The following is a 27,905-nucleotide window of genomic DNA, read 5'->3' as shown; positions in this document are numbered from 1 at the left end:
GCTTTGGAACAGAAAATCAATCCTAATACCTCATTAATCAGTATAAATAATCAAAACCCAGGTTTAAGAGCAATCTTTTGTAATCCCCTTAGGGCAAAAACTCACACATGTCTTTCCGGAGTGAAGACTCCGGAACAACGTACAGAACTCATTTATGCTGATGATGTGCACAAGAGAAAATCACAGACTCCTATCAGACCTCAGGTGGAATTTATCACATTGGTTTTCAGGAAAATGTAATCTTTCTCCTGTAAAATGAGTAGGTTTTATTTGGACAGCAACAAGGCACTGCAAGAAGCCAATTTCACAATCATTTTTCAGAAGGTACTCTGTATTCTGCCTTAATTATGAGGGACCGCAATGAATTCATAATGGTATAGACAAAAGCAAAACTATTCTTTATCATCAAACTAACTTTTCAGCCTTATTTCCCACACGAACAATTTTTTTTCTAGCCAAACATTTCTAAGAGCTTTTTTATTAAAGAAGATTTAATTAGCTCTTATAACCTGTTGATGAAATATACAAGCAGAACCCTGAGAATAACAAAACCATGCAGTTGCTTAAATTAACTCTTACAAAAATCCCTAAAGCAGGATTTTAACTGTTTTCAGTGGGTGACTGCTTTGGGTACTGGGAATTATCAGATGCATGAGAAAGATTTCCCAGAAAAAAAAATTTGAAAGATAATTTCTTCTCCTATCAAAACATAAAATAATTCTAAAATGCTCATTGTAAAAATAATTCTAAAATGCCACCTGTACATAGCCAGAAATTTTTTTACTGTCTAGTAAAACAAATACTCAATATACTGTGACTTTTTGGTTCATTCCCTAACTTGCCTGCAAAGATCTTTGCCATTTCAGTTCTGGTATTACTTTTTCCCTTCCATTTTTCTCTTTGCTCATTTTGTGACTGCAATACCTCATGACATCTTCTTCTAGCATGTAGAAGGAAGATCAGTAACTATAAAATTAAGCGTCTGAGAGTATGGAAGATGTTCACATGCAGGAGTTTCTAACTTTTAAATCACTTATTATTTTCCTTAAGATATGCTTGATTTTATTAACTCTATGCATATTACAATATAGATTATTTTTCAAACACTGTCAATAGCTGTTATTATCTTGGTGCCAGACAGCCTTCTATTATGCCTAAGTTAAAATAAGGTTACTGACAATGAAATGACTAAATGTTGTGGGCACTCCGAGCTGCCCAGCAGAAATTATGAGCACTGTGAAGTACCTGGCAGATGTTACAAAGCTGGTAGAAGGCCCAGCAAATATAACCATCATGAAGCTCTCTGCAGTATTAAAACTGGTGTCAAGCTATTGGCGGTCATTAAAAACCTTATCAAGTGTTCTGTGGACATTATAAACGGCAATGAAAACTAGATCGGCATTATAAGTTCTGTATCAGAGGTGTGGTAAGGAGTCCTATTAGGAACTAAAATACAGAATTCTGAGAAATAGGTTTCATTTTCTCTGCAAAATTCACAGCCTCATCTGCATTGGCAACTTGGAAATACCAATTAACAGCCCTTAATCAATTCTTCTGATTATTCCAGCATTTTCAGAAGATTTCATTTACTACAAGGATGCCAATGCTGCGTCACTATAAAATGACAGCTTGATATTTGATAAGTATTGCAGATATTCAAATGTTCAGTAATACAGGCCACAGGAAAATTCTCTCTTTCACTCACAAGGGCTTGTTCCTTATCTGCCTTCAGCCAGGTATCTGTGTTTCCTTAACAATTCAGCCAATGGAACATCTGTAGCTGGTACTCACATCCTTTCACATCTCTCCCAACTTGTAAATATCTGTATTTGCTGTTAAAACCAATTTTTTTGTTATTACTCCAATCAACTCTGATCTCCCTTCTACTATAAATGTGATGGCAACACACACCATTCCTCATGTGGTTATTAGGATAAAAGCATGACTTTCATTTTGTTTCCATAAGACATTAGTACAGCCACCATCCCAGCAATTTTCTGTCATTCAAGAAAGTCAAAGATTCTGTGACTAATCGAATATGCGTGAAATTATGTATTTCACTATGGAACACATCAGCATCATCTTAGGCAATGATTTTTTCTTTGCAGGATGTGATGCTTTTAAAATCTCTCTTCTAGTCTGCTCTTTGTTAAACAGTGTTCAGCGTGAGATGAATTTTCTTTACTCATTCACATTTTTCTGTTTCCTTCCTCAGATCATAGCTATAATGTTTGCTATGGAGGAAACTCCCAAAAAGTGACTCACATATGGATCTTCAAGTAGAGAATTCACCTAACTGAAGCTCACTAGCTCACTGTAAAAAAGTCTATTCATCCCCAGGACACAGTGCTAAAATGTATAGTTACAGTTTAATAAAAATGAAAAATACAAGAATGAAATCTGGTATTTATGCACACTGTCAGAGATATAACTCAAAAGGAACATTCTCTAAATCATGCAGTATTCAATGTAGAGCTACTATCATGCGTTAATGTCTTAAACCATAATTAACGTTACCTAATATATAGACCAGACCATAGTATACTTGCAATATATATGTATACATATATATAACATATATTTACATGAAATAAGAAACCTTCTTTTTTTTTTTCTCTTTGAATCTTATTTGGATTTTCTGTGCCATATACCTGAATTTCTGGTTTATAGGCTAGTTGGATTTATTACTCTTTGTTTGGCATTTTTTCTGTTTTTTAATATCAACTCTAGATTCCTCTTCAGTTTGTAATGTTAAATGAGAGTACAGCTCACCACATATCAGCTGATTTTCCTTCAGGTTACGAAATGACAGTCCTTGTAAAGCACTGGGGTAAGCACAAACTGTTTCCTCCGCTATTCGAACAGAAGCATTTCTGGCCCACTGCAAGACCCATTTTAAATTACAGTCACAAATGAGTGAATCAGTGTTGAAATGCCTAGAAAGGAAAAAAAATATCACAATTGGTACACACGCAGTTTCCATAAGCATACTTTCTTCTTAGATTCAAATTATCTAACTCCAAAGCAAACTAATCCTAGACAGATGCATAACTATGGATGTGTAAGTATAGAGGTATCATCATAAAGATGTCCTGAGACAACTAATACACTGTTAACAACTTCCAAAACATTATGCCAGCATCCTGGTTCTGGTTACAGAATAGCATCACTGAACACTGAATTAAATTTGAGGACTTGCTACTATAGGAAATCATACTATGACATACTTTCAATTACTAAAAAATTTTTTAAGTAGTAACTTCACCATGGAAACATCCAGGATACACGTCTAAAACTCAGAGAGGTACATGTAACATAAATAAATGTGTATTATTATTATAATTGCAGGAAAAATATGTAACATGAATGTTTTTGTGGTTTTAGAGTTATTATATGATATAATGCATGAAGACATGCAAAGGTATAAGATCACAAAGGACAAAGCCTGGGATCTCAGTCAGCATGGCTAGACTGGGCTGGTCAGGAATGGGGTAAAATTGTTGACTGGGACAGGTCAAAGATGGTAGTTCATCAATAGTGAAACAGATATTGATAACAAAATACTTCATATTTTACTTTGGAATTCGCTGCTAGAAACAACTTTCTTTGAACTCAGATTCAGCTCTGCTATGTTTATTGTAATGTCTTTCTTTAATATTTCTGATTTCCAAACATCAGGAACCATACTTACAGTGCTTTCAGAGCTAGCAGCTCAGAAAAAAGTCCATTCATGAGACTTGAAAAAATATTCCCTGACAAATTCCTAGAAAAAAGCAATTTGCAGTCAGTTATAACAGATACAAGAAGAAAACAAAACTGTTATAGAATGACGATATTTTCTTACTGCTATTTAAGAAATTCTGCTTTCTTAATAACAGTAAAAACATTGAAATTTGTACATTGCTTTCTAGTAAATGATGGCAATATTCAAAACAAATCATACATTTCTAATTATTTTATTTTCACAGAAGGTATACGTACAATTCACTTGGTCCAATATACAGGAATATTTCTACATATTTAATAGAATTCGAGAAAAGAATATTCTAGAATTTAAGTGAAAATGTTCATACAATGATTAGTCAGTGAGACCTATGCCATATTTTTATAGTATATGTAAAATACTACTTCGAGGTAAAGAAACAGAAGCAGTGCCTTAATTTAGTAACACTCATAATTCAAGCAATTCCTTAAAACAGCAATGAGTTCTCAAAGTAACTACACAATTGTTTTAGTACAAATGATTTTAAATAAACTAATTTTACCCATCCTTAAATTAAGGACGTTTCCATTTTAACTACTGTCTTACTATGATTTGTCTTAATGGCTGAATGGATTAAGCTGATTATTTGCCAACAGATGTGATTTAGTTTTGCCTAGTTTGAAAGTACTGCTCTGCCAGTGCCATTACAGTATAAAAGGTAAATGCTTCACGTTACATAATGATGTCTTTTTCTATATCAGTAAACTGAAAAATTAGTGCAGTATCCAAGACTCACATTTCATACCATATGAATTGCCTACTTTTGCAATACTGATGTATATTCCTCTCTATTAGTGCCTGAAGCCTACATGTCTAAATTCAAGGATGGCTACAAAATTTCAGCTATTAGTGAAATTTTAGATCTCTTCACTAGAGATTTCTTGTTACATCTATAAAAAAAACTCCGTAGACTGGCAAACAAAGTCGTTTCATTACTTTTCCATTAAATAGAATGCTTTCATAATTATTGATTTCAATTCTCTTCTGTCTAAAAAGTAAAGAATGTATACTAATTCAAAGACACAAATTCAGATCAGGAGAAGTGTTCCACCAGTGAGGAATCTACCAAGCTGCAAAAGATCTGAGCCAGCTTCATAAAGTAAAGAAGAACAAAAAGCTCAAGTACCGTGCTTTCTACAGAAATCTGTAGAGATACATATGAATCAATGAATTCAAGAAAGAAAAGAAAATGATTGCTAATTTATGAAATATTTTAGGAAAGTTTTGGAGCATTCTTGAAACAATACCTAATCTTATTTTTGTACACAAATTTTCACCATTGAAACCAAGAAAAGAAAAAGAAAATTAACTTTGAACATTTCACCATTTTTGTGGTAGTTCAATGCAAAAGTCTACCAATACAGAAAAATAAATTGGCTCAGCAATATCGAGTGAAACTAGTTCTCATTATATTGAGTGATGATGAGATCTATTGATACAATTGAACTCATTGTTATGATTTTGTCTAACACTGCATCTTTAACAACGTTGTGGTGCAAAGCCCTGGGAAATGGAAGGGCTTTCAAGTATCTTTTCAAGTATGGGTATGTCTAAAGGTGGAAATGAATGCTTGCAGCTATCTATTTCTATGCCTTTAATATTGTGGATTTATCAACAGGAACAAAAAGTATTGAGTATTTCACAAAGATTCCTTTTTATCTAAAATTAAATGGGTCTACTCATGTTTATTGGACATAATGCCTCAACAAGGCATATGCTGAAGCAGCTCAGTGAACTGGGACATTAAATGGACTAAATCAGAAATTGAAACCTTGACATTTACACAGAATTAAACCAGAAGCAGTTCCAGCTGAAATATGGAAAGCAGTTACAGTAGTATAAACCTTCTGACAGAAGACAATCATGCTGAACAGAAAGATGGTGAAGCAATCTGCCTAGCCTTGCATGGATGACAGCCAGAGAGCAGAAATACAGGGGGTTCTTTTCTTTGCATCACCCTACAGCAGTATGACAACATTTCTTACCTGATGCAAATCCAGTTATTTCCCTTAAATATCCATCCAGGCTTAACAAAACAAAACAAACAGAACACCAAGTCTGAATTTTTGTAATTTGGTTTGGAGCAAAAGAAAAAAAGCTTTATATCTGGTCAATATTTTAGGATACACGGGAAAACTGCAAGTTATTTCCACAGCTGATGTAGCAGGGTTTAGTAGATGTATGGTAGCTGTGTGCCTGCAAGCGATGCTCATTCTCTATCTACTGAACATATGTACTTTCCATAGGCCCTGCCAAATCCATGGAAATATCTAGCCAGAACTGACCTACACTGTGTCAACGTAAAAATTCTTTAATAATGATCCACTTACAGATTTTTTTGGCTGTTTTTATCATGACAGAGACGGATGTAAGTCCTTTTCTTCAGTGGGTTTGCCAAGTGCTGGAATAATTGAGTTTCTAACAGGTCAAAAGTCACCATAAAGCTAGTAATCCAATTTTTCATATTCTTTTGGCAATGACCTGGTTCATAGTTTCCATATTACTACTAATAATTAGCAAACTAGGATCATATGTTCACAGTGCTGTATAAGTCACAAAAGAATACACTTGTTTGTCCAAGAAACTCATAATTACAATATCCGGATCTCCAACAGTGGGAGTAGCTTCTTCTCTAACAAAACTTTCAGAAATCATCTTAAATCACCCCAATAACATATACATTTCCTAGCTAGGTGTCTGCAGCACCCTGTAAATTCCTGGTTCTGTCAGTTCATGTTATTTATATTACCCAGTAACATACCTCTAAATGCATGGTGTTGTGAAATGCTGCCATTTCAGATATCCTAAAAATCCACTTTAGCTTGATTTAAAAGGACATTTGTTCTAAAAACATCTTTATCATCTAGTTTGCAAACATTTCAAATGCAACAAATTAATGCGCTCCAAAGCTGATAGCACTTACTATGCCATTAACTTACTCTATTAACAGAAACGTGCTTTCTGCTCTATCAGAGGTAAAACATTTTAGTCTTATGATAAGGTCCTACACTTATTTTTTCATCTACCAAATAATCTTGGGCTTTTACAAACATTAATAAAACATTTTTGCGAAAAGCTTTAATAAAAATTATGCCACAAAACAGTCAAAGAGAATTGTGTCTCAAAGGACCATTTTAAGGCAAAACATAGCTAGAAGCAGGAATATATGGATATGAAGAACGCTTCATTCTTATGAGCAGTATTAAAAAGCAAGAGCTGCATGCAAGGGTGACAGATTGATCTGTGCAAAAAGGCTAGAGTAGGAAGAGCAGAAAATGACAACATAAATATAGAAGGCAGGTTATGGTGCACATTTTCTTGATGTTGCTGAAGTAGGGTCTGTTTGATTCAGTACCTTACTGGTTTTGTACATTAACTCTGGCACCAAACAAAGTAATCAATTGCTTCAATGATAACAAGAAAGTTACAAAAGAATTTATAATATTATCATAAAGCTAACTACTGATGATGACTCAGAGGCAGGATGACAAATAAATCTGATGTACTTTAATCAAATTATTGGAAGTAAGGAGGAATTCCTGTTTCAGACTTCCAAAAGGAAGATACAGCAGCAGCTGCTTGTTGAAATAGGTTTAAGGCTGCAACATTTCTGAACCTGAAGGGCTAACTGACTAGGGACTAAAAAATGAAATCTGGCACAGTGGCACCACCCTAGTATTACACAGCTCTAGATATTTAGATTAAATATATATAGAATTAATGTGGATGGCAACTCCATTACTTAGCAGAAATATATTTGCATACATAATTCGAAACAAAGCACTGAAACATGGCTACAAAGGTGATTTGAGACATTTGTTGCATTCAATTATGTCACTCCTAGTTAGAATGCATGCACCTCATCACAGCATAAACACATCCAAATAGTAATATATAAGCCAAAAAAGTTCAGCTAATATCTTGGGAGACATAATAAATCTTCTCTTATACTGTCTGAGACACTGTCAGCTTCATCTGTCATACAATGTGAAAGCATTTTGGAATCATTTTCCAGAGTATATATCATCAGTTCCAAGAAGGTGTAAAAATTAGATCAGTCTCAAGGAACATGATCACAACTCACTGGTTGCAGTAATTTCATGAGCTATGTGAAATTCTAGATTTCATTAGTAACTTGAAATTCAATTCCAATTCATTAAAATGTATATGTATCCTAACTGCAATCTGAGTAAAAGCCTTCTTTTCTACATTATCAAAAGGCCTACAGTTTTTTGACAGTTCTGTACATGCATATGTTTCCTAAACAATACCAGATGACACTACTAGTTGACTTTTTCTTAATTCAAGAATCCTGTAGTTTGTCCTGTTTTAAAATAGGCTGCACAAAGCCACAAAGCCCTTTGGAGAACATTTGCATTATCTATCCCTGAAAGCTCAGGCAGTTCTCATCCTTCATTTCAGTGAACTGTCTAAACATACCGTCACCCTACTCAGCTCAGATACATGCATCACATCATTTGGTTAAACAACCTAGTTCACTTTGGGCTTTGAGCTGATTTTTCAGCTCTAATTCCATATTTTTGAAATTGAATTAGATTTACAAGATTGAGTGAAACACATTCTGTGTTATTTTGTTTCATCTGGTATTTGTGCTTGTAAACAATATAAGAAAACCTAATCTCTGTACTTCACAGAAAGTGCATGGAAAGATTTATGTCTTTTGCTCCTTCCAGTGGACTCATGGCTCTCCCTACTGGTTTTGATAACAGCCTGCAAAGATCCTTCTGCACTTCATCTCTGCTAAAGTAACACAGCAGAACAGTAATCGCCACAATCAGCAACTGCATAAATCAAAGCATATATACGTATCTTTGTATTGCTCCTTCAGTAATCAAAGCCACACTTGATGGTTCTGAAGACAGTTCCATGTTTAAGAACTTGTCTTCTTTTTCTTAGTACAATTATATAAACTTATGTTACACTAAGTAAATGCTTCACCTAACATTTTCAGCTTTTTCATACATCTTAAATGACAAGTTAGCACAATTCAGAGCTATCAGTAGCAACAGAAAGGTGATTTATTGTATTTTAAACACGTTTTAAAAGTTTTATTCTGGGAAGTCTGCATGAACTTCCAAGGGGAAAAAAGCTAGAAAGCGTTAGTAAACTACCAGGTGACATTAGTTTGCAGTCAACAACCACCAGTTCTTACACCAGAAGCAAATTGAGATTCCAAATGATTATTATCACCATTATGTCATTATATGAGATTTCTGAGATCAAGGAACAAACAATACTATGAAAGGCAGGGAAGAGTTCCTCTTGATTGAAGTTGTACCTAGCATCTAAAAGCACATTCCATTAATAATGTGATGTCACAATTTTGCATTAAACACCCCCTACGGCAAACTGGCTATATAGTCAGTCATGTTCACTGTGCACAACAAAACGAGACCCAGTAGCAATCAAAAGGTGAGTTGCACATTCCCAATTTGGCAACTCATCTGAGATGAGTAAAAAGAGGGGATAGTTGGCACCTGTTTACCAACGTGGTATTGAGGCTCTTCCCATCATCCACCCTCACTTGTTTTCATCAGAGAAGATCTGGCTTAGTTACTCTTATCAATGTGATCAGTAAGCATGACGGATTTCGGCCTTTTACGTGATATCCTGATCTCACGGCAGATTTCCCTGTTTTTCCAAGGAAATGCCAGAACTGGCTGAAGAGGAAGAAAATAAAGTATGATTTGGAACCACTGTGATGCAATCCAGGAATTTATTTCCCATTCACGAATGAAGATAGATGTGAATGACAATATAGTGCCTTTCTGGTTCTGGCAAAATGCCCACTTACACCCGGATCCTTCCTGTGAATTGTCCCTTTCCCAGCCAGAAAAGTTGCAGTCAACTTACTTATTCCTAGCAATTGCCTATGCTGTACCACATCTTTCACTACTCCTTTTTTACCTTCTCTGAATCTTTTCTACTTTTGTTCATCTTTTTGAGAAAAGCAGACTGGAATTGCCCACAATACTGAGAACGCAAAGATTCTTTGCTTTTTGCTGTAGCACAATGGATGTTCTCTGATTTGTTCTCTCTGACTTTAATAATCCCTAATATGTTTTTTAAATTATACTGAGCAGATGTTTTCATGGCTTTATCCACTATAATTTCAGAACATCTTTCCTATATTTTAATGGTCCGCCCAGAACAGATTGAGTTTTTTCCGTTCTCATCATTTAGTATTTCTCTACACTAAATTTCATCTGCCATTTTACTGCCCAGACCTGGAACCTGTACGTTACTTCAGCCCTTCTTCAAAAATCAGCCCTTGTCTCTAATTCTCCCGTTAACTTATCTACTAGCAAACTTTGACATTGAACATCTTATCTCTTCTTCTAGGTCATTTGATTCTTCTTACAACTGAACAGCCTGGCTATATTATCACGTTTTCTGAGTGCTCTTTCTAGAATAGCCTGATAATCTATTGATGACACAGGCTCTCTGGCATGCTTATGGATATGTAAGTTGATTGCATTGCTTTCTAGAGCATATTCCAGAGCAATTGCATGGAATAATGACTCAAAATATCACAACAAATAAAGTGTACAACACAGCACTTTAAACAGAGTCTAAATTGGTAATTTTGAAGCAATTTGAACTACTCTGATATTCCAAATTTACTTGAAACTTCATACATTTCTTTCTTAGTGTATGCTTACTTTTTTTTCTGTAATACACTGAGGGAAAAAAAGTTATAAAATTCTGATTCATATGTAATGAGTAGAAAGAGCAATGTATCCTTTTTATCCAGTATTAGTCTCATTTGTGTGCTTGACCTTTAATCATTTCCAAGATATGCAAAGAGAAATGCATTCAAACAGAAACGTCACATTCAGCCTTTTTCCAATGTGGAAATGAAATATATTCTATTTAACTCTTTCAATTCTGACAAATTTTACAATTACAAATAGAAGTAACAACATCAAAATATCAAGTCATCACAATCAAAGCATTGGGAGGCTTGGTTTGGTTTTTTTTTTAGTATAAAACCTACAGTATTCTTTTAACAAAAGTTTATTGCTAACTGTACTCAGGTAAGCCATGTGACAGGGTAGATTTCTCTTGATTAAAACAGAAGTGATATTATACTCACAGTTTGTGAAGACTGTTAAGTCCAACAAACATTTCTGGAGTTAGGCAACCAATTCTATTGTTTGAAAGATCCCTGAAACAAACAAAAAAGCCCCCAAGAAATATTAGGTTTGTCTTATTAATATACATACCTACATAATCATCCACAGCCTCTTTATTTTTATCACAAGGAGTCTGAGACAAACAAGAAACAAAACCTTTTTCCTTAATGTAATATAACACAATTAAATAGGTTTAACCAGTTTAATATTAACATTATTGAGCAATAGTCTATAAACATACCATACTGCAACATATACTAATTGCATTAGAATACTATTACATATATAGCAAATAAAACCCCCAAAAATATTTCCAATACAAAGAATTTTCTCTATCAAAGTTACTAGCACCTGTTTACTTATGAAAAACACTACGCATTTTGTTGCATGTAATTTGCAGCCAAAACTGACATACTTCTACTGTTTACTAATGTCTCATCTCACTGCTAGCAATAAAAGAATATTTTTAACAAAGCAAAGGGCTACAACTCCTTTCTTCAAAGTTTATTTCAATGAGTGTTATTTTCACAATAATATATATGGCAGTGGCTGAAATCTCTCTGTTTTAAAACATACTTTCTCAAAACATCAGCAAAAAGAAATGACAGCTTGCTGCACATTCCTCCACACTAGTATGTGTTATATTAGACATCATTGAATTTGTAATGTACAAAGCTCGTGTTCCTTTTCAGAAATAAGACATTTAACCTACTGACGCTGACTTAAAATTGGTGTTAGGAAAAACCAAAACTCTGTTGAATAACCAAGTGCTATAATTTTAGAGCTTCATAAATTTTCAATTTTCATCAATTTTATGTTTTGAGTACTTACTTTACTTTTTGAGTAGGTCATTGAAATAATTCAGTTTGTCATCCAAATATGAATTCTAACAGTTTTCCAAATCAGCCAAAGTTTAATGTTGACAGACTGTAGTCTGTCTGACTTACCATAGCCATATCTCTTGCAGCTACCCATGTTACATCAGCTTCTGCTTTTCACAGCATCATTTATATTTTGCATGTGAAGTAAAAAGATGTGAATGTAAAGTACAGTCTTAAAATTAATTGCTGTATTCAATATTCAAAAGGAATTTACAATATTTATTCCTTTTGCTCAACTGTCTGCTATCCAACAGTTGCACAGTGAAGGAGTGCAGAGATTTTCTTGTTTACCATGAAACTACACTGATTTGTACCAAATGTGGCAGACTAGCGATTAATCAATTCCCCGTATCTAAATTGCTCCCAGTGTTAGCTGTTCATATCAGCAACAATGTTTGGGGTTTTTTTGAAATCCAGTATGCTAAATCCCAAAGCTGACATCCCTAGTTTGCTGAAGAGTCTTTTCTTCTCACTTTTTCCAGTGCCTTAATGACTTCCTCTTCCATGACTTCTCTCTTCTGGCTGACCCAAGGCTCCACCTGTGCAGTCTTCAGATGCACAGCCTATGATTTGCACAGGTTTCCTGCTTTTCCCACAAGAGGTCAGGGTTGTGTTATCAGAGTACTTGGCCAAAGCAACAATTAGCACTCATTTTGATCATTTCATTGTATTGTCATCCCGATAACAAGAGATTGCAAGAAAATTTCAAGCTAATGTTTTTGTTTGTATTAAAAACATACATCCTCCTCTGACTTCATCATTATTACATCAGTGGCTTCCTACCCAAATGTACTAAGTCTCAGTAGCTAGTGTTAGGAAATACAGCTACCTGTAAGATCAGAGATGGAAATCTTTTACTGAAGTTGTGCAGTGTACCCTGTACGTAGCCATTAGGGAATTTAATCTCAAAGCAAAATAGCAGAAAGATTTTTTTAAATTTCTTTTTCCATAGATTTGCACTCCTTCTCATCTTCCCATCCCATTAAATGAATCCCTTTTTTCTCATAGGTTTTCTCATCACAAAGAAGACAGCACACGTGATGGCTAGGTAGATTTCTGGCAAGTGCTGATAGGCTGGTTAGCCAGTACATGCACATTTGGATGCCATCACTTGGAAAATTTTAAATAAGAAAGCGTTTATCCCACTTTTCCTTTAGACTGAGTAAACTAAGGAGAGTCTGCACTCCTTGTTAATTAAAAGCAATAATGCCCACTTGTAGGATCTTAGCAACTTAGACATTCTTGCCATCTACAAATGCAGTTTAAAAATCAGCCAGTACTTTCAAAAATACTATGAGAACATTTTCAGAGAAGGGAATGCAAGAATGATAGACAGGGACTACATTGTATAAGTCTTGTTTCCTTAGAAAACAATGCTAAAACCAAAACCAAACTAGCAGAGTCAACGTGGAGAGGTATGAAAATGGTAGACAAATTACCAAACATGACAAAGTCCTCTTTCAAAGGAGTTATTTCATAGGATTTATTTTACAGACATGACCTGGTATACACAAATAACATAATAAAAAAATTAGGATAACACAAAACATCGTCTACACATATTTATACCACTTATTTTGTTAAGTCATTAATCAGGTGTGCTTCCTAACCTTGTAGATGTACTTGCTAGGGCATTTATTTGAGATCAAACAGATAATTTTAAATGGGAAAAGGTGGAAAAGAAAGCGGAAATGGAAGAAAAAAAAAGAAAATCAATAAGAAGAAAAAGGCATGGTAAATTTAAAAACCACAGAGTGTGATTTTCTATTTTACAGCCAGTCTTACGTGATTATTGCTTGGTGGCATATTTGAGTTGCCCAAGGATAGAAATGTCAATACAAACAATTTTCAGAATAATTCAAATGGAATTAATACTTACAGGCGCTTCAATTCTGAAAGTCCATGGAAGGCCCCTGGCTCAATTGTGCTGATCAAATTATTCTTCAGATCTCTAGAGAGACATAATAGGAAGAACAATTAATTATCACTTTACCTACTGTACTACTGCTATACATGAGGAGTGCAAAATGCAATGTAATTCTAACCTTTATTTGTCTTAGCTAAAACGAAGAATTAATTTCTTTTAAATAGCAACACTAAAAACATTACCTCATTTGCAGTTTATAAAAACATATTTTTCCACATAAGACGGTTAAGGTTAAATGTTAAAATAAAAATCTGCTTGTTTTAATTCTTTGTATGTTTCAGAACAAGCTTACCAGCCATTCTTGCCCCAGGAAAAACGTTTTAATCAATGAGTGAATAAAACAATCAGTCAGCAAAGCAAGAGCCTTAGTTTGCTTATTCATTGTGCTGTGCACTTTACACTTAATAAATTTCTCATTTCCACCTAATGTAGGCAAAGCAGCTGGTATGTGAGACAAACAGATAGGTCAGGTTTCTGTCCTCAAATACAAGCAGTTTGTCATATTTGGCAGGTAGGTGCTTCATTTTGCACTTGATGACAATCCAAAGGATTGGTTATTGCACACACAAAGATATTTCACTGCCATTAGTAACCTCATCTGCTCTTGGCACAGTGCTGGGGGCCACAACATCGCTCTCAGCTCAGTCCCAACAGAGATTTACTACTGAACTGCCTCAAGACTCTTCGTGATGTGAACACTGAGGAAATGCCTTCAGTGCAATTAGATAAGCAGGCCTAGGAGATAAATGCTGTAAATTCTTGTAGAGTCAGTGTTAATCTTCTGACAATTTGCAATTCATAAGGAACAACTGGTGTGCAATAATATCAGTGTTGTTTCTCAGACTGACCATTTCCAGTACATTACAGCACATACAATGCTTTACTCTGCCAAAGTACAGATGCATCAACAGTGACAAGTCATCTTATTTATGACTTTTTATTTTACTGCAAATAAAATGCACACGAGGTGAACTCTTGGTTCCACTAACTGAGACTGCCCTCAATAGGGCAGTATTTCATACCAAATGCTTAGTTCACAGTAGAATATATATTAATTTCAAAGTCAAAATCATAACTAAATACTTCTGTATTTTGGTAGTCACATTGGCAAATCTTTTGAATACCATTCAAAAAATTTCTGTGTCGCATCCATTTCATGTTAGTGATGACCTGGATGAGTGATCTGTCCCTAACAAAGACCTCAGTCAGTCCCTTAACAGTCAAGTTCAGCTTTCAGCTTCCAACACAAAACACTCAGAGTCCTTAAGAAGGTGATAATACCTTCTGATTACTTATGTATAAGATGCTTTGTATTACATCTACAAAAAACAGAGTTATCAAAAGCACAGCAGGTCAGGATTGCAGTTTTGATGGAGAAAAACCCTGGAAGTCCTTATCATCTCAATTTAGAAAGTATATCTAGATGTTCACTTGCTTAAGTTACAAAATGCTAACGTTAAGCAAATGCCAAGGTAATCACTTAGTATTTGTTAAAGCTCAAATTTTATGCTGCATAATTAGCAAAGTAAGATGCATATCATGATGGCAACATTATCTGTCCAATATTTTCAGATTACCATTTCTTCTTTGTTTCAGCTTGCTGTACACAGTGCTTTCATCGTGAACACATATTGCTCCAGATCTTCTCACGTTATTGAAAAAAGCAAAGGACCAGGAGAAAGGTAAGAATGGATCTATTTATTTAGAAGGAAATAAAACACTAGGCTAAGTTTCGGTCTGTTTAAAATGGACATACTGCAAGGCAAACGGATTTAATCATTAATGTCTGTGATCAAGTAGCTTCTCTGAAGTTATAAGCATTCATAAAGATATGAAATATATTAGGAAATTTTTTAGCCATGCATGTCTTACACCCAGTTGTTTACTTTCTTACTGGCTTTATCTTACCTTGTTTTAGATATTTCAAATTTGCTCTTTTTCAGTTGCTGTTTTCACTAATAAACCATTGTCTGTTTATTACGCAAATACAATAAACTTGATAAAATATGCTAATCTCAGTCCAACACAAATAGAATGACTGTTACAAGGACAGTAAAATTAAAATTGCACCAACTATTCCTATTGTCAAGTACCAATTTAACTTTTAAACAGCGATGCGCAAATGTATGCATATACAGATACTTTAAGAATATGCATTAGTGTCACAAGTCATCCCTATTTGCTTAAACCACAATGGCATCCCCTCACTCATTGCTAAGCTATTATAGTAAAAAGTGTAAAACACAGAAGTGCTACCTTTCCCCTGCTACTGTGCAGTACAGAGATAAGTATGCCTCTGCTGCCTGGGAAAGGCAGAATCAGAGCTGATGAAATTCCCCATAGTCTCAAGAAACCAGCAATATGAACAGGAGGCAGGGGGAGAAATGGTGGCACAAAGGTGGAGGGAAAAAAAGGAAAGCGTTAGCTCAAGGAACCAGTAAAGACACCAGAAAGGGTCAGAGCTTAGGCAAGGACCTTGACGGTGATTCATAAGAAGCATTCATAATAAAGCTGCACAGTATATGACTGATTTTAAGCACAGGTCTAAGCTCTTTCCTTTCTCCTGGAAATCACATAAGCAAAACAATGGCAGAATCACAAGATATCAAGGTTGGTCCTTGCACTGATTCTTATGTAGCAAAAGACACAACAATGCCATGGACAGCAGAGAAGAACTAGAGGCTACAGCCATCCTTCTGTGTGTATTTTGCACTTCTCTCTACTACAGGCAAAGAAAATTTCCTCCTTGTTTTGCCATCTTCCCTTCTACTGTAAGACAGTAGTTGATTTACTCACAAATTAAATACAGGGGATGATGCTTTTTATCATAAAAACACTCTCTGGGAACTAGAAGAAGCTCTGGGTCTTTTTGTTTAACTTTGTGGTCAAACATTTCCTCGTTAGTTCCCCAGTACCAATACCAGCTACTAGATTCATCTTTCTTCTGTCTTCATCTGCTCAAGAAGTTATGACACTTCCTTAAACTCCAAATTTTCCACACTTTCTCATAAACAAAATTTGAACACATAAAACTTCTGCAGTCTCTTCTCTGGTGTCCCATCAACTTGCAAAGATGAGTCAATGTGCTTGGTAAAAGTCAATCTACATGATTATATTTTCTTTTGACGTTTTAGGATTTTTTTTAACCTTCGAATATGTGATGCTAATTTTGGTCTACTCTGGTTCTGTTCACATCAAACACAATGGCTAAACTTTCTCTAGACAACACTACTGACAATATCCTCGTGAGTTAAATGTAGATGTTAAATATGTAACTACTCAGGCTGAAAGAAGTTCTTTAACTTGGAGAAGTAAGCACACATAGAAAAAGACAAAGGGCACTTCTCATAATGTGAACTTCCGTAATCTTAAAACTTAAAATACAAAACAAAACAAAAATCCCCAAACCAAACTATAGATACTTTGGATCTGTGCTGATTTACCTCATGCTTTACACTGGTACACATTTGAAATTCACTTAAGAAGCATATTTCGGAGCAAATATACACATTTCAGCCGGGGGAAACTGACAGTTTTAGTCATTAACCTATATATTGCTTACGCACATTCTGTGTTAACTGGCAACTCATCCAAATGCTCTGCAGGTCATAGTAGGCAAACAGATCATCTCTTATAGCCAACAGTTGTCAGTGTTCACAGCAAATAAGAGAGTTAGGAGTGGCAAACTGCTGGCAGATGAGTTTTAATGCCAGTCAAAATAACAAAGTAGACAGAAGGTCTTCCGTTTACAGAAATCCTCAATGTTCTAGTTTATGGAAATTCTGCTCTCTTTCTCCATAACTTGTGACCACACTGGAAAAAAAAAAAAAAAGCAAAATCCTTAATTATCATCTACAGGAAGAAAAAAATCCTGTTTAATGTTAGTAGAAGGGAGACCATTTCAAGCAGAAGCATTCATCACTTGCACTGTTCCAAAAAAAAGACTTCTGGTCTCCTTATTTTGGAAATTACACTTAAATTAGGTAGGTCATTTTAGTAAGGATGATCTCAGAAAATTGTAGATGATTATACTGCCCACAATCCTAGCACCTTCTTACTAATTAGCATTATTCCATAGTGTTTCCATATACTGCTGGCATAAAAAAAAATAGATGTTTTCTTCCTTGTCATCCTTGAAAACCAAAACGTGATTAAAATAAATAAATTAAATTACCACAACTCTTAATCACTTATAACTTTTACATTAGATGAACCTATTTGCCTGCCTCCTACAGGTATTTTTTCCAAATTACTTTTATAAAAATATTAAATTACCATCTCACATTTTCTAATTTAGCCAAGACTTTGTTATACTGAAGACTTATAGCAATGAGCATCACTTTTAACTGAGCTAAATAAAGTAACCAGAGTAAATTCGGTTGTATGTTTACATTTTTTCCCACAAGAGCTACTGCTGAGGTTTGGCGAAAGGTCATGATCCAAGGCATGCCAAACAGCAGCCCAGCCTGGGCCACACACATGCACACATACCATGCAAGTGATTTTATCATTCATCAAAAGCAAGAGAAAAGGGAAAGTACCTCAGTGTCATAACATTGAGTGACCACAGCATGACCCAGTTAAAGTCCATTTTCTAACTAACAGTTATGGTTTTGCATTATTTCTGATACAGCTTTCCAACTCTAAACTATCTATTCTGAGTCAGAATTACGTGTCATTGGTTCTGGGAGTGTATATATCGAGTGATGTAACCTGAAAATAAATCAAAACCAAGTGCCTTGTAAAAGTACAGATAGATAGAAGCTACATGAAGCTAGCTGTAGTCATAACAACTGCAGCACTTATATCAAGGTTGTACAGCTGCACGAAAAAAAACCAACAAACCCAGAACAATATTTATTGGTATATTTTTCCTCTAATTTTATTACAGTTGCTAGGTATACTTGTTGCATGGTACTCTGACCTTAACTAGAATTGAACAGGTAAAAGAACAATATGCAATGGACCACGTTATCATTAAAAACCAATATCAAATGATTACAAGTGAGTTAACAGAGGAGAGTGTTCTTTATGATTACAAGTCTAACCTTACATTAAATAGCTATTAAACACTGTCTTCCTACATGTATGTAGATAATTTGTATATACATGCATACATATACATACAAATTATGTGATTGCGAGTAGCTCTGCAGAGAAGGACTTGGGCGTGCTGATTGATGAGAAGCTTGACATGGGCCAGCAACGTGCGCTCACAACCCAGAAGGCCAACTTGGGCTGGTCAGCATGGCCAGCAGGTCAAGAGAGGTGATTCTGCCCCTCTATTCCTCTCTTGTAAGAACCTACCTGGACTAATGTGTCCGTTTCTAGAATTTTCAACATAAGAAGGATATAGAACTATTGGAATGGGTCCAGAGGAGGGCTACAAAGATGATCAGAGGGCTGGAGCACCTCCCGTATGAGGACAGGCTGAGAGAGTTGGGCTTGCCCAGCCTGGAGAAGAGAAGGCTCTGAAAAGACCTTTTAATGACATTCCAGTACCTGAAGGGAGCTACAAGAAAGCTGGGGAGGGACATTTTACAAAGTCATGTAGTGATGGGACTAGGGAGAATGGCTATAAATTGGAGAGGGGAAGATGTAGACTAGACATAAGGAGGAAATCCTTCACTACAAGGGTGGAGAGGCACTGGCACGGGTTGCCCAGGGAGATTGTGGATGCGCCATCCCTGAAGGTGTTGAAGGCCAGGTTGGATGGGGCCTTGGGCAGCCTGGTCTAGTGGGAGGTGTCCCTGTCCATAGCAGTGGGGTTGGAATTAGATGCTCTTTAAGGTCCCTTCCAACTCAAACCATTCCATGATTCTATGATTTTCCCACAAGTAAAAAAAACTTGAGGATTATTTTACTGACGATCACAAGTTGCTGGGAGTTTATGATCTTACGCATTAATCTTTGAACTAACTTCTACTTACTAAAGACATTAAAGAGGATTTACCCTAGAAAAAACAGCTGACTTAAGGAGGGGAATCTACGTTTGAAATATTCACTTCCTGATAGCTTAGCTGAGAGGTAAACGAAACAAGAGGACGAGACCACTAATGCAACTTTACAAGAACACTTAATAGCTACTCCAGACCACTTAGCAATAACATCTTCCCTGGCCAAAGCCTTGATTATCTAAATGTGTTCTTGAGACTCTTAATGCTTCAAGTTCACAGAATGTTCCTACACGGCATAAAACATAGTTGGAAAAATGGCTAAAATATACACAATTTATTAACAAAAGAATCACTTTACCTTAAACTACAATCTGACATTTTGGGCAATTTGCACCAACATCTCTGCCTCCAGATACTGCAGATTCTTCCTCAGATTTACAGTATATGTACTGTAGATATTTTGAATACATATTCATAAGAAGAATGTTCAACTAATTCCAGTACTTCATTCAAATTCCTGACATGGATACATCTTTCATAAAAAATTATAGGTTGTACGGAGAGGACATCTGTGTTTAGAAAGCTGTCATTATGGTGCTGTAAACTTTCCAAAAAAGCTCCGAGAAGTGCAACCAGTTGTTGAGTAGATGCCAAATACTAATGATATATGACTGACTTTCCACATTTTGCACATTACTATGAAACAACAACAGGAAAAAAAAGTCACATCTTCCACTTCTTTCTCATGCAAAATATTCCAGCTAAGCTAATCAGTACCTTTGCCCATGAACTGAATGCAGATTTGGGACCCTTGAGGAAGATTCACTCTTAAAACATCATTATGATCACAGTGGTAGGAAGAAGCATAGCTAATGATGAAAGACAACATTTAGCTTCTATCTTATCATCATCATAGTGTCTGTGAGTGTTAGTAGTTTTGGATACAGTAACAAAGAATTAAGATGATCTTGGTAAAATGTGTTTGAAGACATTTCAAACACCCATCTGCACAATACTGTTAGGAGTCAGTGACTCATTATTATACCCCGATGACCTGGATATTATCAAAACTTATCTTCATCTCCATTGTTGGTGAATTCATTGTCAGTCGTGCATTGCAGACCAAGAAACAGGTAGGTTAAGCAACATCCATTACTTGGTATTATCATTTGTAACTAAAGCACTCCCATGAGACTCCAGAGCTCTCATTTGCTTTTTTTATTTTTTTTTATGATGACAATGAATATTTGCTCCACTTTCCAGAATCAGAAAAGCTATGGCTGCCTCACAGTTTCACAACATAAGAATAAATCAGTTTTTAGATTATCCCTACAAGATAATAAAATATACACATAAAGCAGGCAGTAATTGTCTGATAATGGTCTGCCTTTGCAGACAGAGGGGCTACAACCCTTTTCTTTGTTGGTGCACGTTGAATATGCATTTTCCTTTAATTTTCCTTTTTATAATCCAAGCCATTACTGGTTGGATTACCTAAAACAATAGACCCTAAGGACTGGACAAAAAAAACCAAACTGCTGTCCATTCAAGGTACTAATGAATGATTAGAAATTTCAAACCAGTCACTTGATGGCAACAATGACATATAGATCAACAGAAAGGTCATCACATTTTTGCTTTTTAATTTAAGGACAATGACTCATCCACATCAATGTGCTGTGGCAATTTGGCAGTTATTCATTATTTAGGAACATGCCTAAAAATGTTAAACAAAGTGTCAATAACGGCAGATTAAACAAAACAGATACAGACTTTATGACAGTTTGCTCAAAGCTTCCCACAGAATCTTACATTTTTTTTTATTAATTATAATAAACATAGAGCAAGAATATAAGGCCCAGAGCATTTTACTTGAGGGAGTAGTATGTCAAATAAGGAAAAGTAGGTAAAATTCTTGGTAAAACAGGATACACTTCCTTTGCAAATTTTTTGTTGATACCTTTTTCTAAATGTATGAATTAGAAAATAACATTTTAAAAGATTAACTTATCTTGCCAAACTAACCTGATCGCCTTCTATGACAAAGTGACTCGGCTGCTGGATGAGGGAAAGGCTGTGGATGGATCTTCCTGGACTTCAGTAAAGCCTTTGACACAGTTTCTCACAGCATTCTGCTTGAGAAACTGTCAGCCTCTGGCCTGGACAGGCGCACACTCTCCTGGGTGGAAAACTGGTTGGATGGCCGGGCCCAGAGAGTGGTGGTAAGTGGAGTTTACTCCAGCTGGAGGCCAGTGACAAGTGGGGTTCCCCAGGGCTCAGTGCTGGGTCCAGCCCTGTTCAACGTCTTTATCAATGACCTGGATGAAAGCATCGAGTGCACCCTTAGCAAGTTTGCGGACGACACTAAGCTGGGTGGAAGTGTCGATCTGCTGGAGGGTAGGGAGGCTCTGCAAAGGGATCTGAACAGGCTGGACCGCTGGGCTGAGTCTTAACAAGGCCAAATGCCGGGTCCTGCACTTGGGGCACAACAACCCTATGCAGTGCTACAGACTAGGAGAAGTCTGTCTAGAAAGCTGCCTGGAGGAGAAGGACCTGGGGGTGTTGGTTGACAGCCGACTGAACATGAGCCAGCAGTGTGCCCAGGTGGCCAAGAAGGCCAATGGCACCTTGGCTTGTATCAGAAATGGCGTGACCAGCAGGTCCAGGGAGGTTATTCTCCCTCTGGACTCGGCACTGGTGAGACCGCTCCTTGAATGCTGTGTTCAGTTCTGGGTCCCTCACCACAAGAAGGATGTTGAGGCTCTGGAGCGAGTCCAGAGAAGAGCCACAAAGCTGGTGAGGGGGCTGGAGAACAGGCCTTATGAGGAGCGGCTGAGAGAGCTGGGGTTGTTTAGCCTGGAGAAGAGGAGGCTGAGGGGAGACCTCATTGCTCTCTACAACTACCTGAAAGGAGGTTGTAGAGAGGAGGGTGCTGACCTCTTCTGCCAAGTGACAGGGGACAGGACAAGAGGGAATGGCCTCAAGCTCCGCCAGGGGAGGTTTAGGCTGGACATTAGGAAAAAATTCTTCACAGAAAGGGTCATTGGGCACTGGAACAGGCTGCCCAGGGAGGTTTGACTCGCCTTCCCTGGAGGTGTTTAAGGCACGGGTGGACGAGGTGCTAAGGAGAATGGCTTAGTGTTTGATAGGAATGGTTGGACTCGATGATCCGGTGGGTCTAGGAATGGTTGGACTCGATGATCCGGTGGGTCTCTTCCAACCTGGTTATTCTATGATTCTATACGGTAAACTCTACCATCAACCAAACAGGATCTAGGATAAGGATACAAAGACATTTAGCACCTGCTTCTAGTTTAGCATTTTGTTATTGATAGCTCAAAATGAAATGCATTTTTTAATAAAGAAATACAATCTGTTTTCCACATTCTTTTTCTTTGGCCTGTTTTCAAGAAGAAAATAATTCAAATCCCAAACTCATTGTTCCTATATACGCTTTCTTTTCCTGGAAAATGCCACAAAACCAGAGACATATGGTAGCGTCACACTAGGACTGAAAGTTATTTGCTATGCAGGTACAAAAGCACATGCTTGGCAGGTGTAACCTGGGGAGTCCAGACAGTGGCTGTGTGGTCCAGCAGGAGTCCTGTAGATCAGTTCTATGGGGCTAAAACAAGACCGAAAGATCAGAAGCTATAAAGGTCAAGGGAAGCACATAAAGTGGATTTCAGTCTCCACAGCTTTGCAGTGTCAGCAGAAATACCTCCACGAGTGTTGGCAATCATGTCCTGGTGTATAGTAATAGATTTGGCATAACATCTATTACAATAGCAGAGTTTGTGTCTATCCATAACCATGTAGAGACGCGATGCACACAGAAACCTTTGGTCGCTAAAAAGAGCCAGAGGCTTCCTTAATTTCTGCACCCACTGGGACTTCTCTGTGTGTTCATGCCTAGAAGGCAGTTCAGCATGGGTTACATTTCTTGACACATGCAGCACTCCTTTTTGAAAAAAGGCTAACCATTGGGGGAAAAAGCAAGGGGAATAAAACCCAGTTCTGAGTAGAATTCCAACCTGTGAGAAAACCATTTGCAAAGAAAGTGGAAAAGCAGGGGGAAAAGTACTTTCAATTTTTTTTTTTCTCTTTTTAAGTGAAGTGCACAGACCAAACAAAATGTAAAACAGACATATAGACAGTGAATAAAAAGTAATTTCTACTAAGAAAAGTTTAAACAACAGTGTAGTAATTGTTATTCCACATTCTCAAATTGCACTTATTTGCCCATTACAGATTTCCAGCAATATGTATTCATCATCTTTATGTCAAATTTGAAACTCTGGAATCAACGTTTAATAGCATAATTACGATTTTGAAAATTTATCCAGTATTTTTAGAAGTTCCTCTGATTTAATTTTCAATAAGAAAGCAGAGAGTTACATTTTTACACTAAATTATCAGAGGTATCAGGGTAATTAAAATGCATTTTATTAGCCATTATAAACCATTTTATAATGGAGTTTGGGGTGGTTTTTTGTTTGGTTTTTTTTTTTAAGAACATACTTCAGTCTTTTTCTGTTACTACACCAATATTGCCTTGGAAGAACACAAACAATTCTATGTTAAATTTACACTGAATTTCAATCTGAACCTCAGAGAAACATTTTCTTCCAATGCTTAAAACACTAAAGGAAAGAAGAATTTTACACTGAGCTGTGTAATGATAAGTACCTGAAGATGGGCCATAAATTAGCTTAGAGCAGCCTTGAGTCAAAAATAAGATAAGTTTACTACTCAGTGTAAATTAATAAAATGAAAATCATCTTTCCTATAATATTTATTCTAATGTAGTATTTTTGTAAGATAGAACGGGTGAGTCAATTATAAAATGCCAAGGAGGGACTCCATTTTCTGCCTGCTTACTGTTTCTACAAAATCTCATTAAAAGAGTAAGAATCTTAAGTAACAATATCACAAAGAATATAGTCATTGGTTATTTGCTGAATCCTGAGGATTCTGCAGTTGTTATTTAGCTCATAATGGAAGATGGACAGGACAACACTGCAATAACCTTCACCCATCTCCAGGAACGAGTACACTCAAAGCCATTCTTCCTTCTTAGCTGGGAATATGGCAATGCCCAGCTACACTCCAGTATCATCTACAACAGGAAGGCTTTTCCAATAAGGGGTGGGGGGGAATAAAAATAGAGACTATTTGAATACTAATTCATCCAATATTAGAAGGAACATTAACTCCATATAAAGGCTGTCAATTTTAACTGTCAATAAGAAGTGGTTTAAGGATAACAGGGTAGAATTGTCTACAAGCAGCTTAGCTCAGAGGATAAAATCTTTGTGAAAGACTGGTCTGGGAATCCCCAGGAGCCTTTGTTTTATATAAGCTGAGGCTTTGGTAATAACTTAGACAAATCTAAGCAACTTTAAAATCAACCACGTGTGCCAACAAGAAGCCAAATTGTCTTCTCCTGCAGAAATCAGGGTTAATGAATAACCTCTTTAATAACTGAAGGACTTCCTCAAGTATTTTCACTGCAGTTTTTACACTTGCACTTTCTTGCAGATACTTGCAGAAATTTTAAAAACTTTTTTTCTAAAATTTCATATGAAATATGGATGAATGATAGAGTAAACTAGAAAACTGAAAAGTAAGGAGACCAGAGGATCTATGTAAATGTAGAAGTTTTACATATTTCTTAAGCTCACCATCATATATTTTTACAAGCTATACATGTTGTTTTTAAAGTAAAAAAAAAAGTTATACAAACTGAAAAGATTATATTTTTTCTACCTCAGAAGTGCCAGATGGACACTCATTTCAAGGCAAAACCTGTCCTATTAAAAATTATAAGGTGGCACATGCATTAAAACTTGACCCTGGTGGCCCCACTTGAAATGTTTTTCAATTATTTTCATGCCTAGTTTTTTTTCCCTAGTGTTTCAGACAAAAGTACAGTTTTTTTAAAATAAATCTTCTTCTGTTAATATAAATGTCTCAGTTACTCAGCTCTAGAACATGTAAAGATTATTAAAAAAACCAACAAAAATTAACATAGCCGTAATAACACACAACATTAGCTGGGGCCACAGGAACACTCTCAGGTCTCCAAGCCCTGAAAATATACCCCAAAACAGAGGAAGCAAGAAAGGAAGCACAAAAAGAGGATGTGGGGAAAGAAGGATTATTTTATTGTTAGAGATAATTATTACTGAATGCTGTTAGTTAGGTGTGCTTTGTCCAGTTACATATCACTCTCTTCTACCCTTCTCACTGCATAGACTAATAAAACTTCCCAGCTTGTTTTTTATATCTTTCTTCATGGCATCACTAATCCTACATTCTTCACATCACCTTTTCCTTGGATCCTCAGAAACAGTGCTTTGTTTCCACAGTCTGCCTACGTAAGGCCAGGGACTCGACTATTCTCTCCCAGAAATTATATATTTTCTTCATCAAAACCTCATTCAGGCATGAAGGGGCAAGAAAGCCTGCAGGTGTTTGGGGAGCCACATCTGAATTTCTCTGCTCCCTACCTAGCCAGCTAAGCCACGCTGATTTCCTAACAAGTTCGTTGGGGTTTTTTTTCAGTTAGTTGTGGAAGTGAGTTAGAGACTGTATTTCTCAATAAAGCACACATGCTATAATGAGAACAAAAGCACAGAAACAGGGGATTAATCAGCAACAGATATCTCACTTTAAAGCTCAGAATTGTGCCCATATATTATAATCTCAATACAACATTTTCCATCCATGAAAAGCTGTTAATATTTTTCAGTGCTGCTACAAGTACTAAAGAAGCAGTTTTGGTGGTAGCAAAGGTGACTACTACAACACATGTATTTATAAATCTGAAGTTGCTACATCTTCTTAAAGGATGACAGCATCTGACACAAACCCATTTGAAACAATATTTACTGTTTAGTATGCAGCCTGTACCACAGCACAGAAACCTCTCAACTGGTCTTCTTCACAAGCATCTCTCCTCAACAGCTACTGCACTTGTCAAGAAAATTAAACCTGACCCTAGACTCTGTTCAAAAACATTAACATATTTCTTCCTTCAGGACAGATTTATTAATGGGGAAACAATGCTGTTTCAAACTAGAATTTCCTCTTTAAGTTGCTATTTTTTTCAAGTGATCTCAAACCTTCTCAGCTGAAACCCAACTAACAACTCCTTGTTTTGTGCTGATTCCAGTTCTAGGTAATTGTGAATCACTGTCAATTGTAATTGTGTTCACTATAACTTTCTGTGAACTAGCAGAATCTAACCTTTTTATTAAAAAGATGACTGTGACTCTCCCTAACAGATGGTCTAAACCAAAACCAGTTTATTGGGGAGCAAGCGACTCTCTGACTTTTCTAAGGTCAATACCAAAGTTAGAATTCATCCTTTTCCTGAGAATTCTGAAAATAACTCAGCCTAGCAGATCAGCAACAGTAGCCAGAGAGCTCATAAATAATGCATATGTTGTTTTTTGGAGATTCTTTCTTTTGTAGGCTATTTTCATTTAGCCAATATTGAGGCATAAAAGATCTGTTATATTTATGCAAGCAGTATCAGCAAAGAATGCTGGGACACAGCTCGTCAAATCACGTAAAGTATTCATAAACAGGAGTACAAACATTTCTAAAATAAAAAGCAGGACTGAATAATGTCTTCTTCAAATCAATTGACCTAAGTGACAGAAATAATTTCCAACACTTAAATACTCAAAGCACATGAAACTCAGAAATTACTTAACACCTAGCAGAACCACAGTGATGTATACCAGCCACCCGAAGCATGATGGGGAAAGCGTTGGCCCAGGTCCAAAAAAGCACTTAGACCATCTAGAGTGAAACTTAAGTGGAACATCAGTACTAAGTCCCAAGGTGCAGTTCACAACCCCCTCTCCACCTCCTACATTTTCAAATGGCTACAGGTACTTTACTCTTCAATTGTCAAGTTCTCAAAGCACAGAAATGCAACCAGGCAAGCTAAAAACCTCATAGTTGGTCTCATACAAAAGCTCTTTCGGGATTTGCAAACATGACCTGCCCACACCAGGGCTCTCTGAGGGGCTAGGCAGGTTAAGGGGCTGGTTGCACTCAGCAAAGCCATTAAAACAAAGCACAGTCCAGCACCCTAGAGAACAGTGAAAGGCTGAGGAAGTGTTGCCATCTATCTTTTCTATCACAACCTAGGCATCAGAGCTGGGAAAATGAAAGATACTGTTTCAGTACTGTCCTTACCCAAAAGGGATGTATACCTACGTTTAAAACACACAGGAGCTGAAGAAACAGACCGAAGTGTCTGTT

At 36.4% G+C, this 27,905-nt stretch overlaps 1 protein-coding gene across 1 annotated transcript in view; it reads right to left on the bottom strand.

Moving 5' to 3' along the window:
• The window catches only part of ADGRA1 (adhesion G protein-coupled receptor A1), a 262,352-nt gene that overhangs the window by 156,805 nt on the left and 77,642 nt on the right, over window positions 1–27,905 (bottom strand). The window contains exons 3-6 of the mRNA XM_069863854.1: window positions 13,681–13,752; window positions 10,881–10,952; window positions 3,692–3,763; window positions 2,773–2,936 (exon numbers count right to left, since the gene is read on the bottom strand). Coding sequence (XP_069719955.1) covers window positions 2,773–2,936; window positions 3,692–3,763; window positions 10,881–10,952; window positions 13,681–13,752 — 380 coding nt within the window. The remainder of the gene's footprint in view (window positions 1–2,772; window positions 2,937–3,691; window positions 3,764–10,880; window positions 10,953–13,680; window positions 13,753–27,905) is intronic.

This window comes from Phaenicophaeus curvirostris, chromosome 9 (assembly GCF_032191515.1).
Source record: "Phaenicophaeus curvirostris isolate KB17595 chromosome 9, BPBGC_Pcur_1.0, whole genome shotgun sequence".
In the NCBI taxonomy this organism is placed as follows: domain Eukaryota; kingdom Metazoa; phylum Chordata; class Aves; order Cuculiformes; family Cuculidae; genus Phaenicophaeus; species Phaenicophaeus curvirostris.
Note: the sequence above shows the minus strand (reverse complement) of the source record. Positions and strands in the feature narration are given on the sequence as shown.